This window comes from Ascaphus truei, chromosome 3 (assembly GCF_040206685.1).
Source record: "Ascaphus truei isolate aAscTru1 chromosome 3, aAscTru1.hap1, whole genome shotgun sequence".
Lineage (NCBI taxonomy): Eukaryota > Metazoa > Chordata > Amphibia > Anura > Ascaphidae > Ascaphus > Ascaphus truei.
The window spans coordinates 330,674,000-330,696,100 of record NC_134485.1 but is presented as its reverse complement, the minus strand read 5'-3'; the positions used below and the strand labels follow the sequence as shown (position 1 = coordinate 330,696,100).

The 22,101-nt window shown below is 45.8% G+C and overlaps 1 protein-coding gene across 9 annotated transcripts in view; it reads left to right on the top strand.

Annotated features, from left to right (window-relative positions):
• Positions 1-22,101, top strand: part of STAT6 (signal transducer and activator of transcription 6) — a 206,826-nt gene that overhangs the window by 97,982 nt on the left and 86,743 nt on the right. For all 9 annotated transcript variants that reach the window (XM_075591487.1, XM_075591486.1, XM_075591488.1 and 6 more), the window contains 3 exons: positions 6,326-6,467; positions 7,246-7,329; positions 12,743-12,919. In XM_075591487.1, coding sequence (XP_075447602.1) covers positions 6,326-6,467; positions 7,246-7,329; positions 12,743-12,919 — 403 coding nt within the window. The remainder of the gene's footprint in view (positions 1-6,325; positions 6,468-7,245; positions 7,330-12,742; positions 12,920-22,101) is intronic.

Here is a 22,101-nt window from a genome sequence, read left to right as displayed (position 1 = left end):
TTGTAGTGACCCAGCCGCTCAACCTAATACTAGAATAATTTGAACATATATAACAGGGTGCAATAGGAAAAAACTGATATCGATTTACAGGGTATTGATATTCCACAGTGAGTGCTATACATAGGATCTTTTCAGGTCCCTCTTTTGAAACCTACCCTGTAAGTCGATAAAAGTGCTATTAGCCAAATATGGCAAATATCGTCTTTTCCCATTCAAATATACAATACAGTGCAATAAAATACAATACAAAATACAATAATATAAAAAATATATAGTAGACACTTTATCCATTGATTCTCACTGTGGTTACCTATGCCTTCAACAGGGGCATAGACAGCCACATTGGCAATCAATGGGCACCCTACTAACCACCCCTTCTAACCCCAGAACCCCCCCCCCCCCAACACATACAGTAATGGGCAAAAACCCTATTATCCAGATCTGGATAATAGCGCTTTGGACTATTAAAAATAAACCATTAGCCAGCCAAAAAATAGTAAATAAATGTTGTATTTAACCCTACCAAGATGAAGGCAATCTTCATCTTCGTCTTTGTCCTCCTGGTCCTCTTCCGTGGCACCAACAGTATAATAAAAATAAATAGTAATTGACCTGTAACCCCTAATCACCTTAGCGATCAATAACTGCTATGGAAATTAAAGAATTAAAGAGTTAACCCCCCCTCAAACGCTACACACACGGGAGACCTACCCACCCTCCACGGGGCAACTACCCCCATCCCCCACCCTCTTTACCCCCATTACCCACCCTCTTTACCCCCATTACCCCAAGTTTCCTCTTCAGATCAGCAATCTCTGACTCTAAAGCAGGGGTGGGGAACCTTTTTTCTGCCAAGGGCCATTTTGATATTTATAAAATCATTCGAGGGCCATACAAAATGATCAACTTAAAAATTAGCCTGCTATATTTGGTCAAACATTTAATTAACTCACCACTAATGTGATGGCTGGAACTGCTTCTCTTTGGGTGACTGACTGACTCTTGGGTGGTGGGTGACTATGACTGACTGCGGGTTGGTGTCTGCGCGCGCGCACACACACACACACACACACACACACACACACACACACACACACACACACACACACACACACACACACACACACACACACACACACACACGGCGGGAGGGAAATCAGACTCAGACCCACTCACTCTCAGACCCACTCACTCTCAGACCCACTCACTCTCACACATATATATATACACACACACACACATATACATACACACACACACACACACACACACACACACACACACACACACACACACACACACACACACACACACACACACACACACACACACACACACTTAGCTAAGCCTGAGATTCTCTCCCATAAACAGGGAGGTGTGGCCAGACTGACTATTGATACAGTGCAGCTCTTCCTCTGTCCCAGAAGGAAGTTCCTCAGCTTGTTTGCCGTCACTCCCTTCCTCTCCTCTCCTCCCCCTTCCTCTCCTCTCCTCCCTCTTCCTCTCCTCTCCCCTCCAGCAGAGCCTGCAGTGGTTTGGGCTTCCTGGGTTGAGCTGACAGCCAAGTGCAGAGCCGCACTGCTCACTGTAAACCCCACACTGGCTGTCCTCTGGTAGTGCGCAGGTCAGCACAGCGCGGGGGATGCTGGGTTGGGGCTTCCCCGCCCTCAGTCCCAAGTTGGGAAGAGGGGGGGGGAGCGGGCTCACAGGCATCAGACTCCGGTCTTGCCCTGCTTGACCTCTGCTCTGCGCATGCAGAATCGCTGCCATTTTTTTTTTTATTATTATTATTTTTAAATATAAAGGGCAGGGCCGCACGGGGGCCGGACCAAATCATTTTGCGGGCCTTATGCGGCCCGCGGGCCGGACGTTCCCCACCCCTGCTCTAAAGAGACCACCCGCTCACACTTCTCACAGCTGTATGCTCCTTGCAACAGCTGTTCTAAGTACACATACATGTGTCAAAATGTGCATTGAGTGGCATTCTCAATCCTGCTCATTCTAGCAACTATGACGTTTATAATAATAATAAACTGTACTTCAATATACTATACCTTGTTTAACCCCATCCTTGTTCAAACTTCGTCAAGTTCTAACTGCACACTTAGTACAACCAGCACTTGAAAACAACCAGCCACGCAGATCAGCACACGCAAGGTCTGGATTTGTGAGCAACCTCTGTTTAAATAGGGACAACCACCAGGTGTGTTAGGTTAGCAATTAACTATCCACACCCACTGCTGGCTCAGACAGGAGAGAGAAAAAAAAACTTTTTATTTCCTCTTCTCTCCTATAGGCTTTTAATTACCACACACTTTGAAAAGAAATTAACCCATTGCACACACCCCAAATTCAGCCACCTCTGCTAGTATACACCAGTATACACAGCACTTCCCTTTCCTTCTAGTTCTAACTGCACACTTAATACAAGCAGCACTTAAAATCAACCAGTCACCCACCTCAGCACACTCAAGCTCCATGTTTTGCTCTGTTTAATTAGCGTGGTTTTAAACTGATTAAACTTCTCTTTCAAAGTGGGTGTAAGTGCAGGTGTCTGTGTGGGTGTTGCCTGTCTGGAAAAAATATCTCCCATACTCCTTTTCCTCCTTTTTCAAGGACGTCAAAGTCTAAAGTGATATTCTCAGATTCCATTGCAATATCAATGAATATACAATCAAAAGAGAACAGCTAAGTACTTAAATCATTCACTACAAATATCAACAATATAATAATAGAAAAAGGGAGTGCTATAATCAAAAAAGTACTGTGAAGCACAGCAAAAAATACTAATAGGTTTTAGATCCGGTTTAACATATACGCATACTCCATCTTCTCTTCTATTTGCTCAATCCTTCCAAAAAAAGGGAAAAACCCTCTAAATTAACTGCCCAGTCATGAGTTTCATCCCACCATGTTTCAGTAATGCCATGATATCATGCTGCTCCCTTGCCGCTATTAATTCAAGCTCCACCATTTTATCTGTCAGGCTTCTTGCATTAGCAAGCATGCATTTAAGTTTTTTTCAGCCTGTACTATTATGTTATAATAATAATAATAATAATAATAACTATATAATTATCTGCTCCTTCCTTTCTGCACCAATCTGGTTTAGTCTTTAGAAGTTTTCTAGTATTATCTGTATTTACTATGGGTGTCTCGCTGCTTGTCAAACTCGCACTTGCCCCCATTCTACCTCCATAACCCCTTGTTTCCTCATCTGTTCTATTTAGTTCGTTATCTGTTTCATTCCCCTCCCCCTCCATCCTAGTTTAAAATCTCCTCCAACCTTTTTAACATTCTCCCCCCTAGCACAGAAGATCCCTCTTCTTTGAGGTGCAATCCGTCCCTAGAATAAAGGTGGCACCTCTCAGAAAAGGAGTCCCAGTGCTCTAAAAACCCAAAACCCTCCTTCCTATACCACTTCCTTAGCCATGCATTAACCTCCCTAATCTCTGACGGTCTCCCTGCGGTAGCGCATGGCACTGGTAGTATTTCAGAAAATATTACCTTGGAGGTCCTTGCCTTAAGCTTTTGGCCTAGATCCCTGAAAGAATTTTTTAGGACCCTCCATCTTTCCACAATGGGCCGAACCCAAGCACCCAGGAGTCAACAAACTGTTTGGTTCATGCGGCCATGGCAACAGATTGCCCTATCTACCTTCCTAATAATGGAGTCCCTACCACCAATATCATTCTTGGTATCTGAGCATCTTGCGTCCCCTCTGTGCTGAGGAACTATTCCCTTGGCTGCTAGAGAAATCAGTCTCCCCCAGCCTTGCCATTTCTGCCCTGACACTCCCAATATCTTCACTCAATATGGCAAATCTATTGGGATGGGTCAGCTCAGAACTGGCCTGCCTCTTCTTATTGCCCCTGCTTCCCCTTCTAACTGTTACTGTAACTAATTGAATAGTAGCTTCAGTTAATGGAAGTCTTTATTTTGAAATTATCTTTAATTTTTTGTTGAAGTGTATATGTTGTTTTCCTGCTGATAAGGAGGGAGGGAGAAGCTAGTGAGCAGGGAACATGTAGGAGAGAAGCGCTTGTACTGTAGGGGAGAAGCAGATGGATTGGAGGAACGCAGGTAAGAAGGGGGGCATGTTTGGGGAAAGCAGATGAGGAAGGAAGTATGTGGGTAGAAGCAGGTGAGGAGCATGTAGGGTAGAAGCAGTTGAGGAGCATGTAGGGGAGAAGCAGGGAAGGAGGGCAGTGCCGTCTTAACGCATGGGCACGCTGGGCAGTTGCCCGGGGGCCCCACGAGCGTAGGGGCCCCATGCTAATCTATGCACAGACTAGAATTTAACACTAATTGTCCGATCACCCGCCTCAACATTCAAATCTCCCGTTAACTCGGTAGAAGGAGAAAAATTACAACTTGTAGCGGAGAGTTGGCAGGGCCCAGTGCACTGCTTTGCCCGGGGGCCTATAATGCTGTTAAGACGGCCCTGGAGGAGGGTTGTGCCGGTAGGGGTATATTTGTCTGCTTTTAAATAAAGGTTAAGCCCGCCATTACCCCTACCTGTCAATGATTTGATGTAGTTATTCCTGTACAGTTTATGGTACTAGTCCTATATATGTTTCCTTTAAAGTATGTGAAGCAGTGATGTACAGCCCTGTTCAAGAGTGGGCTATAATCACATCAGAGTTGGTATTGTAGGCCTGGACACTGTAATGGTATTAGGCCCATTATTGAGGAGCCAGGGAGAGGTTGACTGCTGAGTAGACTTGCTCTGCAAGAAAGCTTTAAGCCCTGTGGCTGATCCTGTGTGGTTTACCTGTGGAATTGTATTGTATCAGCATTGCCCTGGCCCACCTTCAACCCCAGTAATCTCATCAACCTAGTCTATGGCCGTGTGCAAAGACCAGGAATATTGTTCCTTCCCCAGACTACCTGGCATCTCCATTTGGAACAGGGGTATAAATACGTCTTCTCCCCAGCCTCAACAGAGTCATTCTGGACTTGATATACTTGGTGAATGCTGTGTGCTGGCCGTTGACTGGTAGAACCCCTGTGAAGGAAGAGCTGACAGGGAGTCAGCAGAAAGGAACTGAGGAGACCCAGTGCAGGGGTTTGGAGCATCTAATGTTGCTGCAGTCTGTGTGTGCAGCATTGGCTGGAGCTGTTTGGAGTGAAGCAATGACTGGGAACTTAAAACTGCTAGCCAGCGAGAGCAAGGCAGTGCTGCCCATAGTACAGAGGACAGTGGTGCAAGTTGGGAATGCGTCTTTTGGTAAGCTTCCAGACGGAGATCCCTGCCCCTAGGACTTTAGGTTTTCCCCCAGTTACCTCAGTTGGGCGAGTTTGTGTGTGTGTTTTATGTACTGGAAGTTTGTGGAAACTTTTTCCAATAAATTCACTTTTGTTCAACTCTGCAGTTCTGTCTAGTGAAGGCAAAGAAAATCAAGCGCAAATACCATTAATATTATACCCAGTGAACACAGTGATAAAGTAATACATTTATACAACTGGAAATAATGCAGCTCCAGAAGTGGACTCAATCCAAGTCCATACAGATTACGCAGAAACAGAAAATCAGGAGCGCAAATAAATCCAGATTATGAAAAAAAGAGGGGAAAAAACACATATAGTGCCATAATGTTTCAACAATAATTGAAATTATTACAATTAATAAATATCTCACTCACATGTTCCGTGAGTGGTAAGAGCAGTGTGGTTGTGATGAGTAGCCAACTCATGTCTGATTGTTCAGATACTCCCGAGACAGCATCCCTCAGATCCAGGAAGGGTATTTCCAAAGGGAGAGAATTCCCATATATGACAAATATAGAAGACACACCAATAGTGCAGTTTTTTTTTAATATAGATACAGTAAAAAAAAGTAATGCACTTACAAATAGGCCGTAAATATAAGTGTTGAGACCACCCCGGGTCAGACAGTAGAGAAAAACAGCAGCACTCCTTCCCTCACTGATGATCCACCGGCAACGGCCACCCACGGGAAAGATGGCAATGTCCAGTGAAGGGAGAACAAAATCTCGGCTTAATGTCCTCAAAAGATATCCACCAAACATCTGAGGGTCTTCAAACAGACTGCAAGCCTCACCCTACGCATTTCGCTCTAAAAGAGCTTCTTCAGGGGTTAAAAATCCAAAACCGGATTCCTGCAACACGACAGCAACACCCCGTGATATAACAGAACGTCTCTTGACAGAAGGGAATACTGGTATCACATCCTGCTAAGAATCTAGTGTGTTTAAGAGATGGTACTTGCCTTCTATGTCCATGAATGAATGCCCATGAAATGTAAAGGGAATATTATATCATGCTGTGTTTGATTCTTATTTATTTATTTGTATACTTACAGGGAGTTCATCAATGAGAACGATTTGTTCTGTAATGAAATGGCACACTCACTATTACAGAGACTGGTGGAGGAACTTGAGAGGACGTCTGGGACTTGTGGGAGTGAAGCACACATGGTTCTTCAGTTTGCAAATGATGTTAAGGTAGTGGAACTGTCCCTGTCTGCCTATTCTCTCCTTCTTTCTAATGTGGAATGTGTGCAGATACTGTAGCCGTGTGTCAACTAGATCAGTGCAGCTAAATACAATTCTATGGTGTGTAACATGGTCTCTAGACTGCCGGGCATTACCACTTAGGAATTCTCTCACAATAGGGTAATATCTTAGTAGAGAAACCCCAAGGGCCACATCCCGGTAACCCATCTTCAGAATTCCTTTTCAAATATTTTACATTTTCATGTTGTATTGTCAGTGCATCTTGCTCATAATAATCTAATTTTGGTGGTTGAGGTAGAAAGAGACAGTGGGACTTACCTATAGCCACTGTTGTAATCTCCCGCCAATTAGCCTCAATGCCTTACAGCCATATCCCTTATAATCTGTACAAACGCACTTTCTCTGCTTATCTCCTTAAATCCATCAACTAGTTTCTCAGTATATTCTGTATTCTACAGTCAGCTACAAAGTTCTAATTTTTTACCTTCCAGGCTCTACCTTCTCTGCTCTACCTTTTGATTCTTGATTTATTCCTCTTCACTTCCCATGCCTTACTCACAACTGTCTCTTCATCCATTGTATTAGTTTTACCCACCTGACTGAATATTAACTGCAACAAATAAATTATTATTGGAAAGTTAGCCTTGGACTAAGTTTCATATTTACAATATAGTAGTTATAAAATATCTAAATAAATATGGAGGGAAACATAGTTCCTGCATCCAATTTCTTACTTACGAACATGTGTCTTACTTTCCAATTGCAGAGGATGTCCCAGCAGGAGCCCATGAAGATAGTGCAGTTGTTCAAAAGTATTTTGGAAGGTGAAAAGATGGTTGTCTTCAGTGAGGTAAATCTTTGGGTCAATCGCAAAGATGGGAATAGCAGCACAGTAGAGGAATGTTAGCTGCTCTTTTGATTCAGCAGCAAACCACTTGTTAACTGTAAATTAGCTCTGTTTTAGCAGAATTTGTGGTTCATGGCCAGATTAGATAATTCAACAAAGACCATTAAACATCATAAGATCTAGCAGGAGTACTGATACATAACACAGGACTTACTCCAGAAATTTTGAGGCATGTTTCCTGTGCCCATAATGGCTCCTGGTGCTCCTTTCTCTGTAAATCTATGGCCCCACGTCACCCGCTAGCTTCACCCTCATTGGCAGAACCGCTGGGGGGCGTGGCCTAGCGCTCCGTCGCTAGCTCTAATCTCAATTTTCATGTATGCCTGAAAAACTCGCCGCGCAGAGCGGCGGCCGTCCCTCACAACAGGCCCGGACTCATTGATGGGCGGCTCTTGTCCCTGCAGCGCACGCCTACTACAGCCCAAGCCCACACTAACACTATATAAAGATGCTAATGACGAGTAGAGAGAATATAATTTCTGCAGATGATTGTCGTAGTGTACTCGCTACCTACAGCAGGTTAAAGCACCGATCCCTCAAATAGCATTTAAAAAAAAAAATCAAATAGAAAATATAAGCATGCATCTATAATCCCTTCAGTACCATCAGTTAAAGGAATGGTGTATTGTTTAAAGGAGCTGTCTATGCGTACTTGATTTTAAAATGCACATTATATACTTGCTAATGCTGCCTACAAACCTCCCTATGGGGTTTCATTCGGTTCATTGTTTTATGTTGTATGATTTTGCAAATGACAATAAGAAACCAAGCGCATGCAGGATTAGGATAAAAGTGACATATTAACATTCAGTAGCCCCCATTCTCCACTTCCATGTTAAAAATGATAATGCAGCTCCTAATCGTCTAGACACAGCAGCCAAATCGCCACAGGACCGGAAAATAGTGGGCTCTGAGAGCTCCTTTTTTCCAGCTGTTCTTTCGCGAGACAACATTTTTTGTCTAGCAAAAAACACAACCGCACCGTCGCTCACGTGTGTGCGCGCTCTCTATGGATGTTCCCATAGACTCAATATGTTTGAGCGTTGCCGCTCTAAGCATGCCGCTCTAAGCATGAACGCCTAATCCTGCATGCGCTTGCTCTCTTGTCCTTTTTTACCTGGTGTAAAACTATTCTATGAGAGTATAAGAAGAAAAGAAAATCCAGTGTTCTGGAGTCATCATCAGCAGGATTATTTATGGAGTTTGTTCTCAGAATATATTAAGGATTTATTATTGATGTTGAGCGCTGAGGATATATATAATTTAAAGTTGAGGATATATATAATTTAAAGATGATTTTGTACATACCTGTTTATAAAGCCAAAGATTTCTGGGAAGTTTTAAAATGGCTCCCATTGAACGGTGTCTTTTCTTTATTTTCTGATTTCTAAATAGAATATGGCAGCAAACAGACTTTCTGTGTTTTTTCCATCAATTATTTTGGGGAAGCTTGTGTCATGAGATTTTTTAAAGGACCAACCCACCCAATCCCTCTCGCAGGACATGAACCACTTTCATTTCAGCTCTGAGGACCACCTGGTTCCTGAGATACATACTGGAAAAGTGCAGACAGTGGCTGACGACGTCCCAGCTTCCTATTTGCCCGCGTAACGTGGGGGATTTAAATCACCAGGCTGCTTGTCCCCATTGCCAGCCCTCGTAGGTGGTAACGGCGCCACCTTTGCAGGAATGTATCCTGAAACTGAAATTAACGATGATCCCCTACTTCCCTTTCATGTCAAAAAAGAGGGGGAGTAAAAGAATAAATTGATACTGCTCCTTTAGAGTAGAGAATCAGATGATTTAGACTCCATTGAAGTCTGTGAGATGCTTATACAAGAAATCAGTGAGAGGTGACAGGCCTGTTGTAGTCCATATAAAGGTCCAGTAGGAATCCATTGGCTGCAGATATGTGTCAATAAATAGTTTATAAACACTAAGGGGCCTATTCTATAAGCCTTCATAACCCACTTATCAAGGCCTTTTCGACTTGCTATTCTGAAAGCCTCAATAAGTGGGCGATAAACGCATACATCTTGTTGGCTAGTGTTTTTATTTTTATCTGGATAATAGTTATTTTGCCCATTAATGTACTGTATGTGTTCTGGGGGGTTGTTGGGGGTAGAGGAGGTGGGTAGTAGGGTTGTTGTGTTTATTTTTATTTCTTGGGGGTAGAGGGATTGGGGGAAGGGGGTAGTAGCCCCAAGGGTGGGTGTTTAGGCCTACCGGGGGGTAGCGGGACTGGTTAACCCCTTCATTACCATAGTGGTTCCCACCACTATGGTAGTGAAGGGGTTTACTCCTCCCACAACCTTCCAGGCAGGCCTAATCACCCACCCTGGGACTACTACCCCCTTCATCCACCCCCTCTGCCCCAAGAAACAGACTAATGAGGTTTAACCCCTGTGACGGTGAAGGGGTAACCAGGCTCACTAATAAAGGTCAAGCCCACTTGGTTGCCCCTGATCCATGTTTTGGGGTCTTAGAGTGTCAGCTCTTCGACCTGACTCTTGTATATGTACTGCTGTGCCTGTATGTAAAATATGCGACAATAAAGAATTGTTATGTTTTTGCCTTTCCAGGAATGTCAGCAAGCAGAGATTGTTTTTCAGGGTGGGTTTTGTGGAGAAAATCTTTACAGATTGTGGCTATGTAGCGGGGTTTCAGAGTTACTGGATACCCCAAAATTGTATCCAGGAATCAGGTAAGATTCTCGGATACATTGAAGCACAATGCTCCGGTCAAAATCCTATCCTGAAAACGTTCTTGCAGCTTACCGCCAGGAGTCCCTGCTTCAGCACAGACCGGAAAGGTAAAAGGGGTATCCCCAGACTGGTACAGGGTTCCCTAGTATAAAGGGGGATGGCCAGTTTATGCCCCAGTCACCCTGAACCTGGTATAGGGGTTCAGGCGGTGCTCCAGCTATAGGATAAAGCTGTGGGGTTTATTTTGTGTAAAGATGTAAAATCAGGTTTTTGCAGTGTGGCAGGGATTTGGCTAGTGAGAATAGGAAGTATACATTCTTATTCTATCCCTGACACCAAAGAAAGACTTAGACATTTTTAGCAAGACACAGTATAAAAGTATATTTTATTAAACAGGTCTATTTAAAATGTATTATGCTTTGTACACTGTAACATGAGCAGGGAATTTTCAAGCCCGGGAACCTAAGGGACCAAATGGCTACCAAGTTAGTGCCAGCAGGTCTGGGCTAGGTCCGGACTTGAAAGCAGAGCAGGATGGTTGGGTGGAGTATCCACATCCTGGGATGAATACAAGCCATTCCGGCAAGTAGTTGCCTCCCTAGACACCTAGCCCTGCGTGTGGCTTCTGAATAATAAGTGGCTATGGTGGCAAACTCACTTTGGAAGACTGGCAAGCAGCTGATTGGCTGGTTATAAAATTCCCACGCTTGGATTTCATGAATGAATCTGAAATACTATAAGAAAGCCAGCAGCCAATCCGGACCTCAGATTCCTAGTGCCAAGACAGCAGCGGCAAATTTGAAAGCACCAAAAGATGCTCTGTGAGGAATAGCAGCGACTGGCTTCAGAGATTTACAAGTCAAGAACATTTCGAAGTCCAGCTTTCCGGGGACAAGTTCTCAGAATAGAGTGTAGCGTTTGTGGCTGGAACTACAAGCCGAAAAGAGCACCAGAGCATTTGGATTTCAGCAGCTCCGGAGTGGATACAGCGGTGGCGTCTATTAATTCATGCCGAATTGAGTTCCAGGACTTTCGCGGGTACATCCCGGTAACCTAAAGACTTTGTTTTAAGTACTATCTGAGCCAGGAAAGGTTAGTTTATTAACCCAGATCCTCCAGTAAGTGCGTTTCCTCTTGTTATTTGTAATTCACTGTGTGTACGTCTGTTTCAATGGAATAAATGACAATTTGTTTTACTTCTTGGTTTTGCTCAATAAATGATCCCGGTATAAAGGTGTAAATTACCTTGTCTCCCGTGACAACCCCTTCATTGCCTTAGCGGCTAGCCGCTAAGGTAATGAAGCTGTTTTAATATACATTTTAATACTAGTGTAGATGAGCAGGGGATCAACGGAGCAAAACTGCGTTGTTTTGAGGTCCGGGTTACCACCTGCTTCACGAGATACAGGCCCCATTATGGGGTGCCGGTATCTCCTATGCATTTTATGCCCACGGTCACGTGATGCGAGACATTTAAATGCATAGGGGATACCGTCACCCTATAACGGGGCGCGTATCTCAGGATGCAGGGGTCCACGGACCTCAAATCAACGTGGTTCTGCCTCGGAGACCACCTGCTCATCTACACTAATATTAAAATATTTCGATCGCTGGTGAGATATGCGCAGGGAGAGGCGGCTCTCTCTGTGCAGCTCTCTCTGCAGCTGGAACAAACCGCCGGGTAAGCTCTTTAGAAAGAGACGATCATCACGTCGCCGGTTACTCGCCCCTTTTCGGAATTTTGCTATCAGAGGTAATTGAGGCTTTCTGAATACCGTCATAGCAACGTTCAAAAAACTGGCGGTGTAACCGGCCCAGCGATTTTTTTTTTATTAAGGCTTATAGAATACGCCTCTACCAGACTCTGCAGTTCTCTCTGCCCTTAATATAGGAGCAAACCCCTCAAAATAAATTATTTGGGTTTTTAGCTCATATGAACTAGGGAATACCCCATAGCTGAACCACAGCACTCAAAGCTCCAGGGACCCCCGTATTGCCAAGATATTACATTTTTTACTTTTGTCAGTACTTGAAAAGAAAAGATGGCGGTGGGGTCTCCCAATGTCAAATTCCCACGATGATGACATGGCTTACTACTGGCCTCCAGAGTTATGCTGACTGCTGTGGCCATATTGTTTCGCCCGGACAACAATTCTTGTAAGGGAATTTCAAAATTAATATCTCAGGAACAGGGGTCGGGTCCCTGTAGCTCGTAGTGCCATGGTTCATCTCCGGTGAACCCGTTATTTAAAATACAGTAAAATATATATATGTGAAAAGCCTGGATTGCTGCTTTAACCCTTTGAGTGCTCCATGATGTAGCCACTGGGCTTTCAGTTTGTTATCTTGCGTGAGATCGCACTCTGCGCTTCTTTTGAAGCATTGAGGAGGAGTGACGCCATCAGCTCTGAGGAGCGGTCACGTGATTGTGCTGTGCTGGAGGATACTAGGGCACTCTGGTGCCGCGACCCCTCGGGAACTCAAAGGGTTCAAGTAAACATTTCCTGAATCAGCCAGACTTGAAGTCACTTGGATGCAGCAGGGGAATGACGTCCAGCAAACCTATGCATCTGTAACACGTAGAAGTAAGATTCTTTTGCAGTGTTTCAAATGGTCTCTTCTGTCCATTCACTTGATTCCTGTCCTTCTAGTTCCCACGCTTAAGGATGATGTTCTGCCAGAAGCAGGAGGAGATGCAGTTCAATGTGGGCATTTTGAGACTGAAGCACAAAATAAAGGAGACAACAATGCTCCAAGAGCAACTGAAGCTGTTGAAGGAAAACGTCAGGTGCCATGAACAAATGCAGGAGGTGGCAAACCTGCAGAGGGTAATATTTATTTATTTATAAAATGTTTTACCCAGAAGAAATACTTGAAAACGAGAGGTAACTCTCAATGTATGTCCTGGGCACTGAGTTGTGATGACAAATACATGGTTACAAATACATAGTTACATTAAGTGAACCGGATATACATTATATACAAGACATTGCATGCACAGTTAGAGATAATATATATTATAGACATAGGCAACAGCTGCAGAGCAGATTAAAATGTGAGACAGCTTTAGTTTTAAAAGAACTTATACTAGTGGTGGATGTGAGAGTCTCCGGCAGATTGTTCCGGTTGTGAGGTGCACGTTAAGAGAAGGAGGAACGGCCGGATACTTTGTTGAGCCTTGGGACAATGAACAGTCTTTTGGAGTCAGATCTCAGATGATAAGTGCTGCATGTTGTAGGGCTGAGGGACTTGTTTAGATGGACGGGTAGCTTGCCCAGAAAGTATTTGAAGGCAAGACAGGAAAGATGAACTTTGTGCCTAGATTCAAGTGATGACCAATCTAGTTCTTTGAGTATTACGCAATGATGTGTATTATAGTTGCATTTGAGGACAAAACGGCATATTGAATTGTAGAGGGTATCAAGTTTGCCAAGGTGGGTTTGGGGTGCCGTGCCATATACTATGTCTATAATTGGCATTAGTATCTGCTGTGCGATATGCTTTCTGACCAGCAGATTTGGGGAGGATTTGTTCCTATAAAGTACACCTAGTTTGGCATAGGTTTTGGATGTCAGGATATCAATGTGCAACCCAAATGTTAAATGGGAATCAAACCATATACCCAAGTATTTTAAACTAGTAACAGCAGCTAGGGTGGTTTAAGCTTTGGTTCTGATCTGGAGCTCCTTCATTGGAAACTTTAAAAATGTTGCCTTTTCCCCCAAATACCATTGTTACAGTCTTGTCAGTGTTTAAAAACAGTTTGTTTTGGGAAATCCAATTTTCAAGTCTCAAAAAGTCAGATTAAAGTATGTGTTCAAGGTCGGAGAGGCTATGGCTTTGTGCATATAGGATTGTGTCAGCCGCATACATGTGTATTGAAGCTCCCTTACAAGCTGTAGGAAAATCATTGATGAACTGAGAAGAGTAGGGGCCTCAGAACATAGCCTTGCGGGACACCGCAGGTGATATCCAAGGGGTTGGAGTTAGTACTCGAGATAGATATATGTTGGGATCTACCTGATAGGTAGGAATGAAACCAGTTTAAAGCATGCTTCCCTATTCCAGAGCACAGCAGTTTGTTTAGCAAGAGAACACGATCAACAGTATCAAAAGCCTTTGCAAAATCTAGGAATATTGCACCAGTGCGTTGTCCCAGTTCCATTCCACACTGGATCTCTTTGCTAACTTTTAGGTAGTTATCGTGGAGTATTTGGGGCGAAAGCCAGATTGGAATTGGCCAGAGAAATTTGTCTTGGTATAGTTATCGCTTAATTTGGAGTGTACACATTTTTCCATGACTTTGGATAGTATTGGATAGTATTGGGAGAAGAGAGATTGGCCTGTAGTTTGAGACAGTATTTTTGTGCCCACTTTTGATGATTGGGACAACTCTGGCAGTTTTCCAGGTTTTAGGAATATGGTCTGCAGACAGAATAGAGTTGACTAGGGAAGCAAGTGGTTTGGCAATAGCTGGGGCACCAAGTTCTAGGAACTAAGATTGCAGTATGTCTGGTCCACATTGGCTGCTTAGTTTTAATTTGGGGAGTGCTTGTGCAATCTCCTCTTCAGATACTGGGACAAAATGAAAAATGTGGGCAGTGTTGGGAGAGGGTGGGACTATAGAGGCACTCCCAGAATGAGGTTTATGTTTGTAGTTCAGGTTGTGTTTCGCTAATAAATTAGTAGCACACCTCACAAAGTAATCATATAATGCAGCGTTTCCCAAACTTTTTTTTCCGTAACCCGGTTATTTTTGAACTTCTCCTTGTGACCCACTAAAAATGTTATCGCCTATACTGGCCTATAGGTAAAATAAAACAGTTATGAATGTCCATACAGATTTCATATATATATTCTCACCCTTACCCCCCCCCCCCCGCATTCTCTGTCTGACCTGCACAGACGCACACAGTCACTGACCTACAGACACTCACACAGACACCCACACAGTTAGACCTGAACAGACACAGCCACTGCTGGCCTGCACAGACACACACACAGCCACTGATATACACACACACACAGCCACTGATACACACACACACACACACACACACACATACACACACACTCCCCTATACACACACACACTCTCTCCCCTATACACACACACACACACACACACACACACACACATACACATGTTTTGGGCATAACAAGATTAGCTGGCTGCCCTGTTAGTAAGGGCTCAAGAAGTGAGTTAGTTTCCCTAACGGGAATAAGCTTTATTTTCTAGAAAGTAGTTTCTTAAAGGGACAGTGCACCCATACTTTATTTTGGTTGTGGCTAATAAACCACTACAGTTTAAAGTTTCCCATCATGTCTAGCATCTTACTGACCCTGCCGCGAGGCCGTCTTGCCACAACACACACACACAAACACACACACTCTCCCCTATACACACACACACGCACTCCCCTATACACACACATACTATCCCCTATACACACACACACTCTCCCCTATACACACACACACTCCCCTACACATACACACACACACACACATTCTCCCCTCTACACACACACACACACACATATACACACACACACACACAGTGGATTACAGAGGCAGCAACAGATGTGAGTAACTGGAAGGGCTCCCCGCCTCCCCCAGCCCGCCAACGACCGCAGAGCCACCACTGCCCACCCCAGCATCATCTCCCGCACCAAGGGGACCATCTCCCACCAAGGGAGCGCCAGGACAGGTCGGCACAGGTACAACACCCCCGCTACCACTTCCTACCTACACCAGGGCATCGTGTCCTGTAGGCGGTGGAGCATGTCACTGGTGGGTGGCGTGTCCTGTGGGCGGCGGAGCATGGTGTTGGCAGCCTGCACCTCTTCAGCACCGTCCTGTACCTCACCTCGGGCCGCCGCAAGGAGAGGGGGAGGGACACCGCGCGGCCAGCCTCGCTGCGACCCGGCAATTTTGCTTCCGTGGCCCGGTGCCGGGTCGCGACCCACCATTTGGGAAACGCTGATATAATGCATTTGCAATGTCAGTGGGATTTGTGAGAGTAATATCCACTTTAATGATATTACATGGTTGTTGATGGCTAGAAAGCTGGAATATATTGTTGATGACTTTACAGAAATTAGCTGGATTGGATGTATTCTGGTGAAGATTGTCAGAGTAATATTGTGCTTTTGCATGGCTTGTTTGCATCTGTAGTTATTAAGATCCTTGGTCATGCCAGTTACTTTGTAGCTTTTCCACAAGGCTTCCCTAAAATGGTAGAGCGCTATAAGGTCGGTTGTAACTCACGGAAGGTGGGCCATCCATACTCTTATTCTGTCTGGTGGAGCATGGGTATCACAGAGTTTTAAGAACTCGGATTGGAAATAGTCGAGGGAAGAATCGGGGTCGGGAATTAAGTCGATTCTGTACCAAAGGAAGTTGGTAAGGTCAGCCAGAAACTGTTGTGGGTTCAAGTTCCAAATTTTCTAGTGAGGAAAACTTTATGGCTTGATTTGGGTGGTTTGATTTTCTTTACACAGTACACTATTGCATGATCACTGAAAATGTCAGGAAGGATGCCAGAGGATTGGATTCTGCTGGGACTAGAGGAGAGAATCCAGTCTAGCAACAAATGGTTGTGAGATTTCAGGTTTATCGATATGGGTTGGGAAATTAGTTGCATTAGGTTAAGTGACTTGAGTTGTATCTGGATTTTGTTGTTTTTAGGATCGAGCCATGTGTAGTTGAAATCCCCAAGAACTAGCAGCTCACTCTTCTCATTCAGAGAGAAAATTGAGCCAAAAAACTGAGTGATATCAGTCAGGGACTGTAGAGGGGCTTTAGGGGGCTGTAGATGCCAGCAATTAAGACGGGCTTAGATAAGGGGAGGCAGATTTTGCCAACTAGGATTTCAAAAAGGGTGGGCTTAGGGGGAAATTTAGCAGCGTAAATTGTAAGGTGACTGCAATATAAAATAACACCCCTCCTCCTCTCTTTGACCTGTCTTTCCTAGAAATGGAGTATCCCTGAATGGCGATGTTTGCATATCAAATGGTTGATAAGGCTCATATAGAAAGAGGGGAAACCTGGCCTGTAAGGTGTGGTGGTATAGTGTAGTACGTATATGTAACGGGTGTTCGTGTCTGGTCTGACCCCCCCAATCTCACATTGGCCCCTGTGGTCTATCCAGCCCCATTACATGCGTGTGTCTTGTGGTGCACCTGTAGGCAACAGGACTCCTGAGTCTCCCGCGTGATGGTATTCAGGGATATCAACAAGGCTGGTATCTGAGGTAGTGGGTGATGAGTCCTACTTACATCATGTACAGCGCCTCCACCTCATCGGGATCTATGCATATGCTTCTAGATGGTCCTGATGAGGAACTCCTTCGTGGTGGTGAGGGCCCCAGGAGAGTAATTGCAAAAATCACACCAGGGGCTTCTCTTTGCACAAGTCATCTTTATTGTACCAGAGGTGGGCGAGCTGCCCTTTGCAGTAAATCGTCTCAGCCACACATTCTCCGTGATTCCCTTCAAAATGTACGCCCTCACAATGGAGTGGGATTCCCTCTCCCCGTAGGGAGATCACCCCTGTGCCAGGTCCCTGGACACAGTTGGCCTTAGCTAACTTAAAGATTAGTTGGTGCCACTAGTTATGGCACTAGGGGGCACCTTACACTTGTGACTTCTCCTTGTACTTCAAAATTCCACTTCTACGCACGCACACACTAACTTTAGGCAGTGTAGTGCCTTATATACCTCAGGATGCAGGCACATCTCTGAGGTCACTAACAATGGACTCAGAACATGTAGCCACTCCCATCCATACATAGGGCACCTCACCAGGGTGTGAGGGCAAACCTCCATAATTACTGCTGGCACTCCTGTAACTTACCAGGTCTTGCTGCTAGCAGGAGAGATGACAGTAGGCATTGTTAGGCATGACTACATACTCCCCCTGGTGAATTCCCACCGTTCCGGCTGGGACCTAATTTTGGTGTACCTTTCTGCCAGGAACCACTGCAAAAAGGAACACATAATTCAAAAGTTATAACAATGCTTTCATGATTAACACATATTATAATACAGCGCTCACTGACCAGCAGGGGTGCTCCACTATTTATTTTCCCAGACCTCAACTGCTTTCTCCCTAATAATAGTGACGAGGATCTGGCTTTTTCACTTCTCTGCCCGCCATGTCGGTCACAGTGACACTGTACTCCCTAGGCAGGCCACGTTCCCCTCTGTACACCACTTTATGCATATAAACGCTGCGCCCAATATTCCAGACGCGCATCAATTGGGATATTCGTTCTTCTGCTTGGGGTCCCGTAATAGCACCTCCCTTGGACACCATGTAATACTCAATATCCTCCCTGAGCCACCTATCCCGGTGGTCCTCTATCTCCTGCATGAGGGGTTCAGGAACATATGGATATTCTAGCCCATGGGTTCTTTTATATTTTCCCAAAATGGCCCGTTCTGCTCTGCAAGCCCTAGTCAGTTTAGCACTGCCCGCTCTTCCCGGCAACACCCATGACAGGGGTTCATCTGGATCCACCGGATCATCCAACCCCTCTGGCCCCAATCTTAAACCATCTTTCCTGGGTTTCCCTGAGATGATTCTCCTCTGTGAACTCCCGTCTAGCCCACCAATGATCTATCACCCCCTCTCGATCTAGGATGAACCGGGTTCTATCAAGCCAGGGTACATAGCGTTCAAATAAGGGAGCCCACCATCGGGTTTCCCTGACCTCCTCTAAGGACACCTCCTCCAGCTCTTCCTCCTCTGGGCCACCCCCGGAAGATATGCCCGATGTACACTCGGACGGTACTTGCTTGTCCGAACCCCTTTTCTGGATCCCAATAGTAACACTCACATTACTGGGACAGTCACTGGACACCGACACCTGTCGTGTAATCCTCCCTCCTCCCACTGACCCATCATCAGAGGTCCCATAGTCCAGGCTCCCAGTCCGTTCATCGGAAGCGATCCGTGAATCCCCTGACATCCCTAAACTAGAAGATGACCCAAAATGGGAAGTGACTGGGGCTGAAACTTTAACTAGGGCCTTGGGTCTAGCTAGGACTGGGGTTTGAGGATAGGGCCGCACAGTTGGTATCCACGGGGCTAGGACCCGCTCCTCTTCACTACCTGGTCCGGTTCCGCCGCAGGGACTCTCCGTCTCTCCGGTCTCCCGACTCCTCGATCGCTGCCTTGACCGCCCGCTCCTCTCAGACCAGGGTGTCCGACCCCCACTGCTCGATCGCTGGAGCACTATTATTTCCTTCGCCACTCCACTGAACGTGATGTCCGGATGCGCACGTGTACCGCAGCCATCTTGGGTTGGATCCCCAAGCAGGACCTCTTCCTCCAATACGATATCCGGATCCAGCCATGCCTTTTTCCGCCGGGGCGCCGACAGGGCCTGGCTCTTTCCTTCCTCCGCCACCACCATCTTGGAAGCCTGGAATGAGCATGGACTCTGCTTACCACTCCGGGGCGTTGGAGTGGACCTGCCGCCATCGGATCCGCTGGTCACCACGGCCGTGGGACTCCGCCGCGGAATGGGCGACACTCTGCTCCGTTCTTCACCGACACCGGTAAGTGGCACTCTTTTAGTCGTACTGCTGCTATGGTATGCTGGAGATCGGGTAGTAACGGCAATAATACTAAGGGACTCCTCATCCGAAGACTCCAATTTGGCATTTGGCCGGGGCATTCCGCCTGATGATTTGCGGCGCGGGCCCGTCTTATCACCGCGTCGGTGACCGGTCTTCTCTATTGGCTCTGTTTTAATTACCGGAGCGGGTCCCTGTTCACTGGGACTCGTAGCCTCCCTCCATAGCACACCAGGAAGCTCCGCAGCCAGCATAGCGGCATCTTCCACAGTCTTTATTGCTTGCATCGGCATAAAAGTAGGCATGGACCACAGATATTGTAGTCCACACTGGGCGGTAGAGCTCACTGCTCCGCCCGGCAGTCGACACTGCAAGCATAGGCATGCCACTGTCTCTACGCCCTCTTCTCGGAGAATAAGGAAGCCTCCTGGAGCCGAGTAGGGATGAGTTGTTATCAAGGGCCCTTGTTCTGGTTTGCAAGCCATAGCCACCAATGGGGGTGCTCGCACTAGTGGTCTGTACGGCTTGCTCGTTCCTCGCAACTTAAGGGCATGGGCTGGGTCACCAACCCTTCCTCCAGCTTTCTCCATCCGCATCCGCCAAGACAGGAAACCACTCCCCCTGGTTGAAACTTGGGGAATGTCCCATTGACTTGTAGGCTGGCCCAGCACAGGGGCGGAACTAGTCACAGTCCATGTGAGCGCGGCTCCAGCTTTCGCGCCATACCCTCCAACAGGGCGGGGTCTCTCCGTTGGCGCCACTCCTGGCCAACTTTCTGCAGATTGAGTTTTTGCAATATTCTCTGCAACTGGCCCACGCGGTGGTTTCCCAGGACCGCTGGACCCGCCATTTTGGATTGCACTGTCACTCGGATTCATTTTTGAGGTAGCGTTCAATTGTTTGTATTTTGTATGACATATAAGTCCATTTCGTGCCTCCCATTTCACCACACTACTGTCCCCTTCACTGTCCTCAAGGTCAGTTCTCCAAGGTTCAAAACAGGCCATACACGGTACCACTATTGTTTTCACGCCATTCCACAACAGGCTCACTAATGTCTCCTCTGTAGCTGGCTCCTCGTCCTCATACATCATCTCATATTCATTCTCTCCTTCGGCCTCCGTTACCCATACTTGAGCTTCCTCACTGCTCCGATTCTCCATTCCGTCGTTCACCATTAAAATACTGTTTCTTGAATTATTGTACATGGAGCTCCACTATGCGGGGCAGCTGCCACACCGATACAATAAATATGCCTTGTGCACCACCTTGTGTACCTAATGTAGATCTGACTCGTGTTGGCACTACCTCAGGCTATGATAGGTGTATCTACAGAGATACACAGAGAAAGAGTCCCTTTACAGGCGCACCACATGCCTTTATAGAATAAATGTGGTCAGGGTAGATATAACGTGTATAATAGAAAATTTTATTCTGCTGTATCTCCTTCCTCCCAGTCTGTGCTCCCTGCGTTGAGTGTCTGGAATGGGCTAGAGTACTCTGGCTCGTCCATGCAATACTTTGGCGTCTACCTCCTGTTGGTCAGTCTAGCGCAGACCCTCTCCAGGATTCCTGCTCTAAGTTACCAGTTTATCCCTTTAGGCATCTTACCACTAGCACTACCTCAAGGGACTCGAATAGCTATAACCCTGCTCCAGACCTAAGAATCCCAGGGCGTCTGTGCGTTCCGCGTCTCCGTGGCCTTCCCTTGACTACCCCTGGCTCCTTCCTACGCAGCACAAAGTGGCAGCAGACACTCTTTCTATTTCTTAGTGTGCCTAGCAAAAGCCTGTTCTGTTGACAGGTATCTCAGCAGCGCCTCCAACTGTAACAGGTGTTCGTGTCTGGTCTGACCCCCCCAATCTCACATTGGCCCCTGTGGTCTATCCAGCCCCATTACATGCGTGTATATAGAAGAAAACCTTATCAAACGTGGCGCTCTGTATACTAAAGTGAAGTGAGTAAATACAACAGTGAGGTGTATAATCAACTTCATAAAAAATAGTGATACTCATACAAACACATGTAACGAATGCTGCTGTAACCCGGTGTAGGACTGCTCTTTCAGTCCTCGTGGCAAGTGGAAAGGTGTAGATCATCAGGAAGCACAAACATGTGAAAACAAAACACAAATACTGATGGTGCAGTATAGCAGTGATAGTGGCGTGGGTAATATATTAGCAGGTCTATGTGCAAAATACTCACAAACGTGAGGTGATAATGGACCCGTAAAGGTATCTTTGGGAGGTGTGCTGCAAACAATGCAATCAGGATAGCGATCTGTCACCCACCAGATGAATCACTCCAATGGACCTTAGTAAAAGATAAATCCGGACATAGTGCAGACTGTACAGGATAATTTATAAGGGTAGATAAAATCCAATACACTCACATGGTCAAAGATTTAAAAAAACATTTAGATCTCA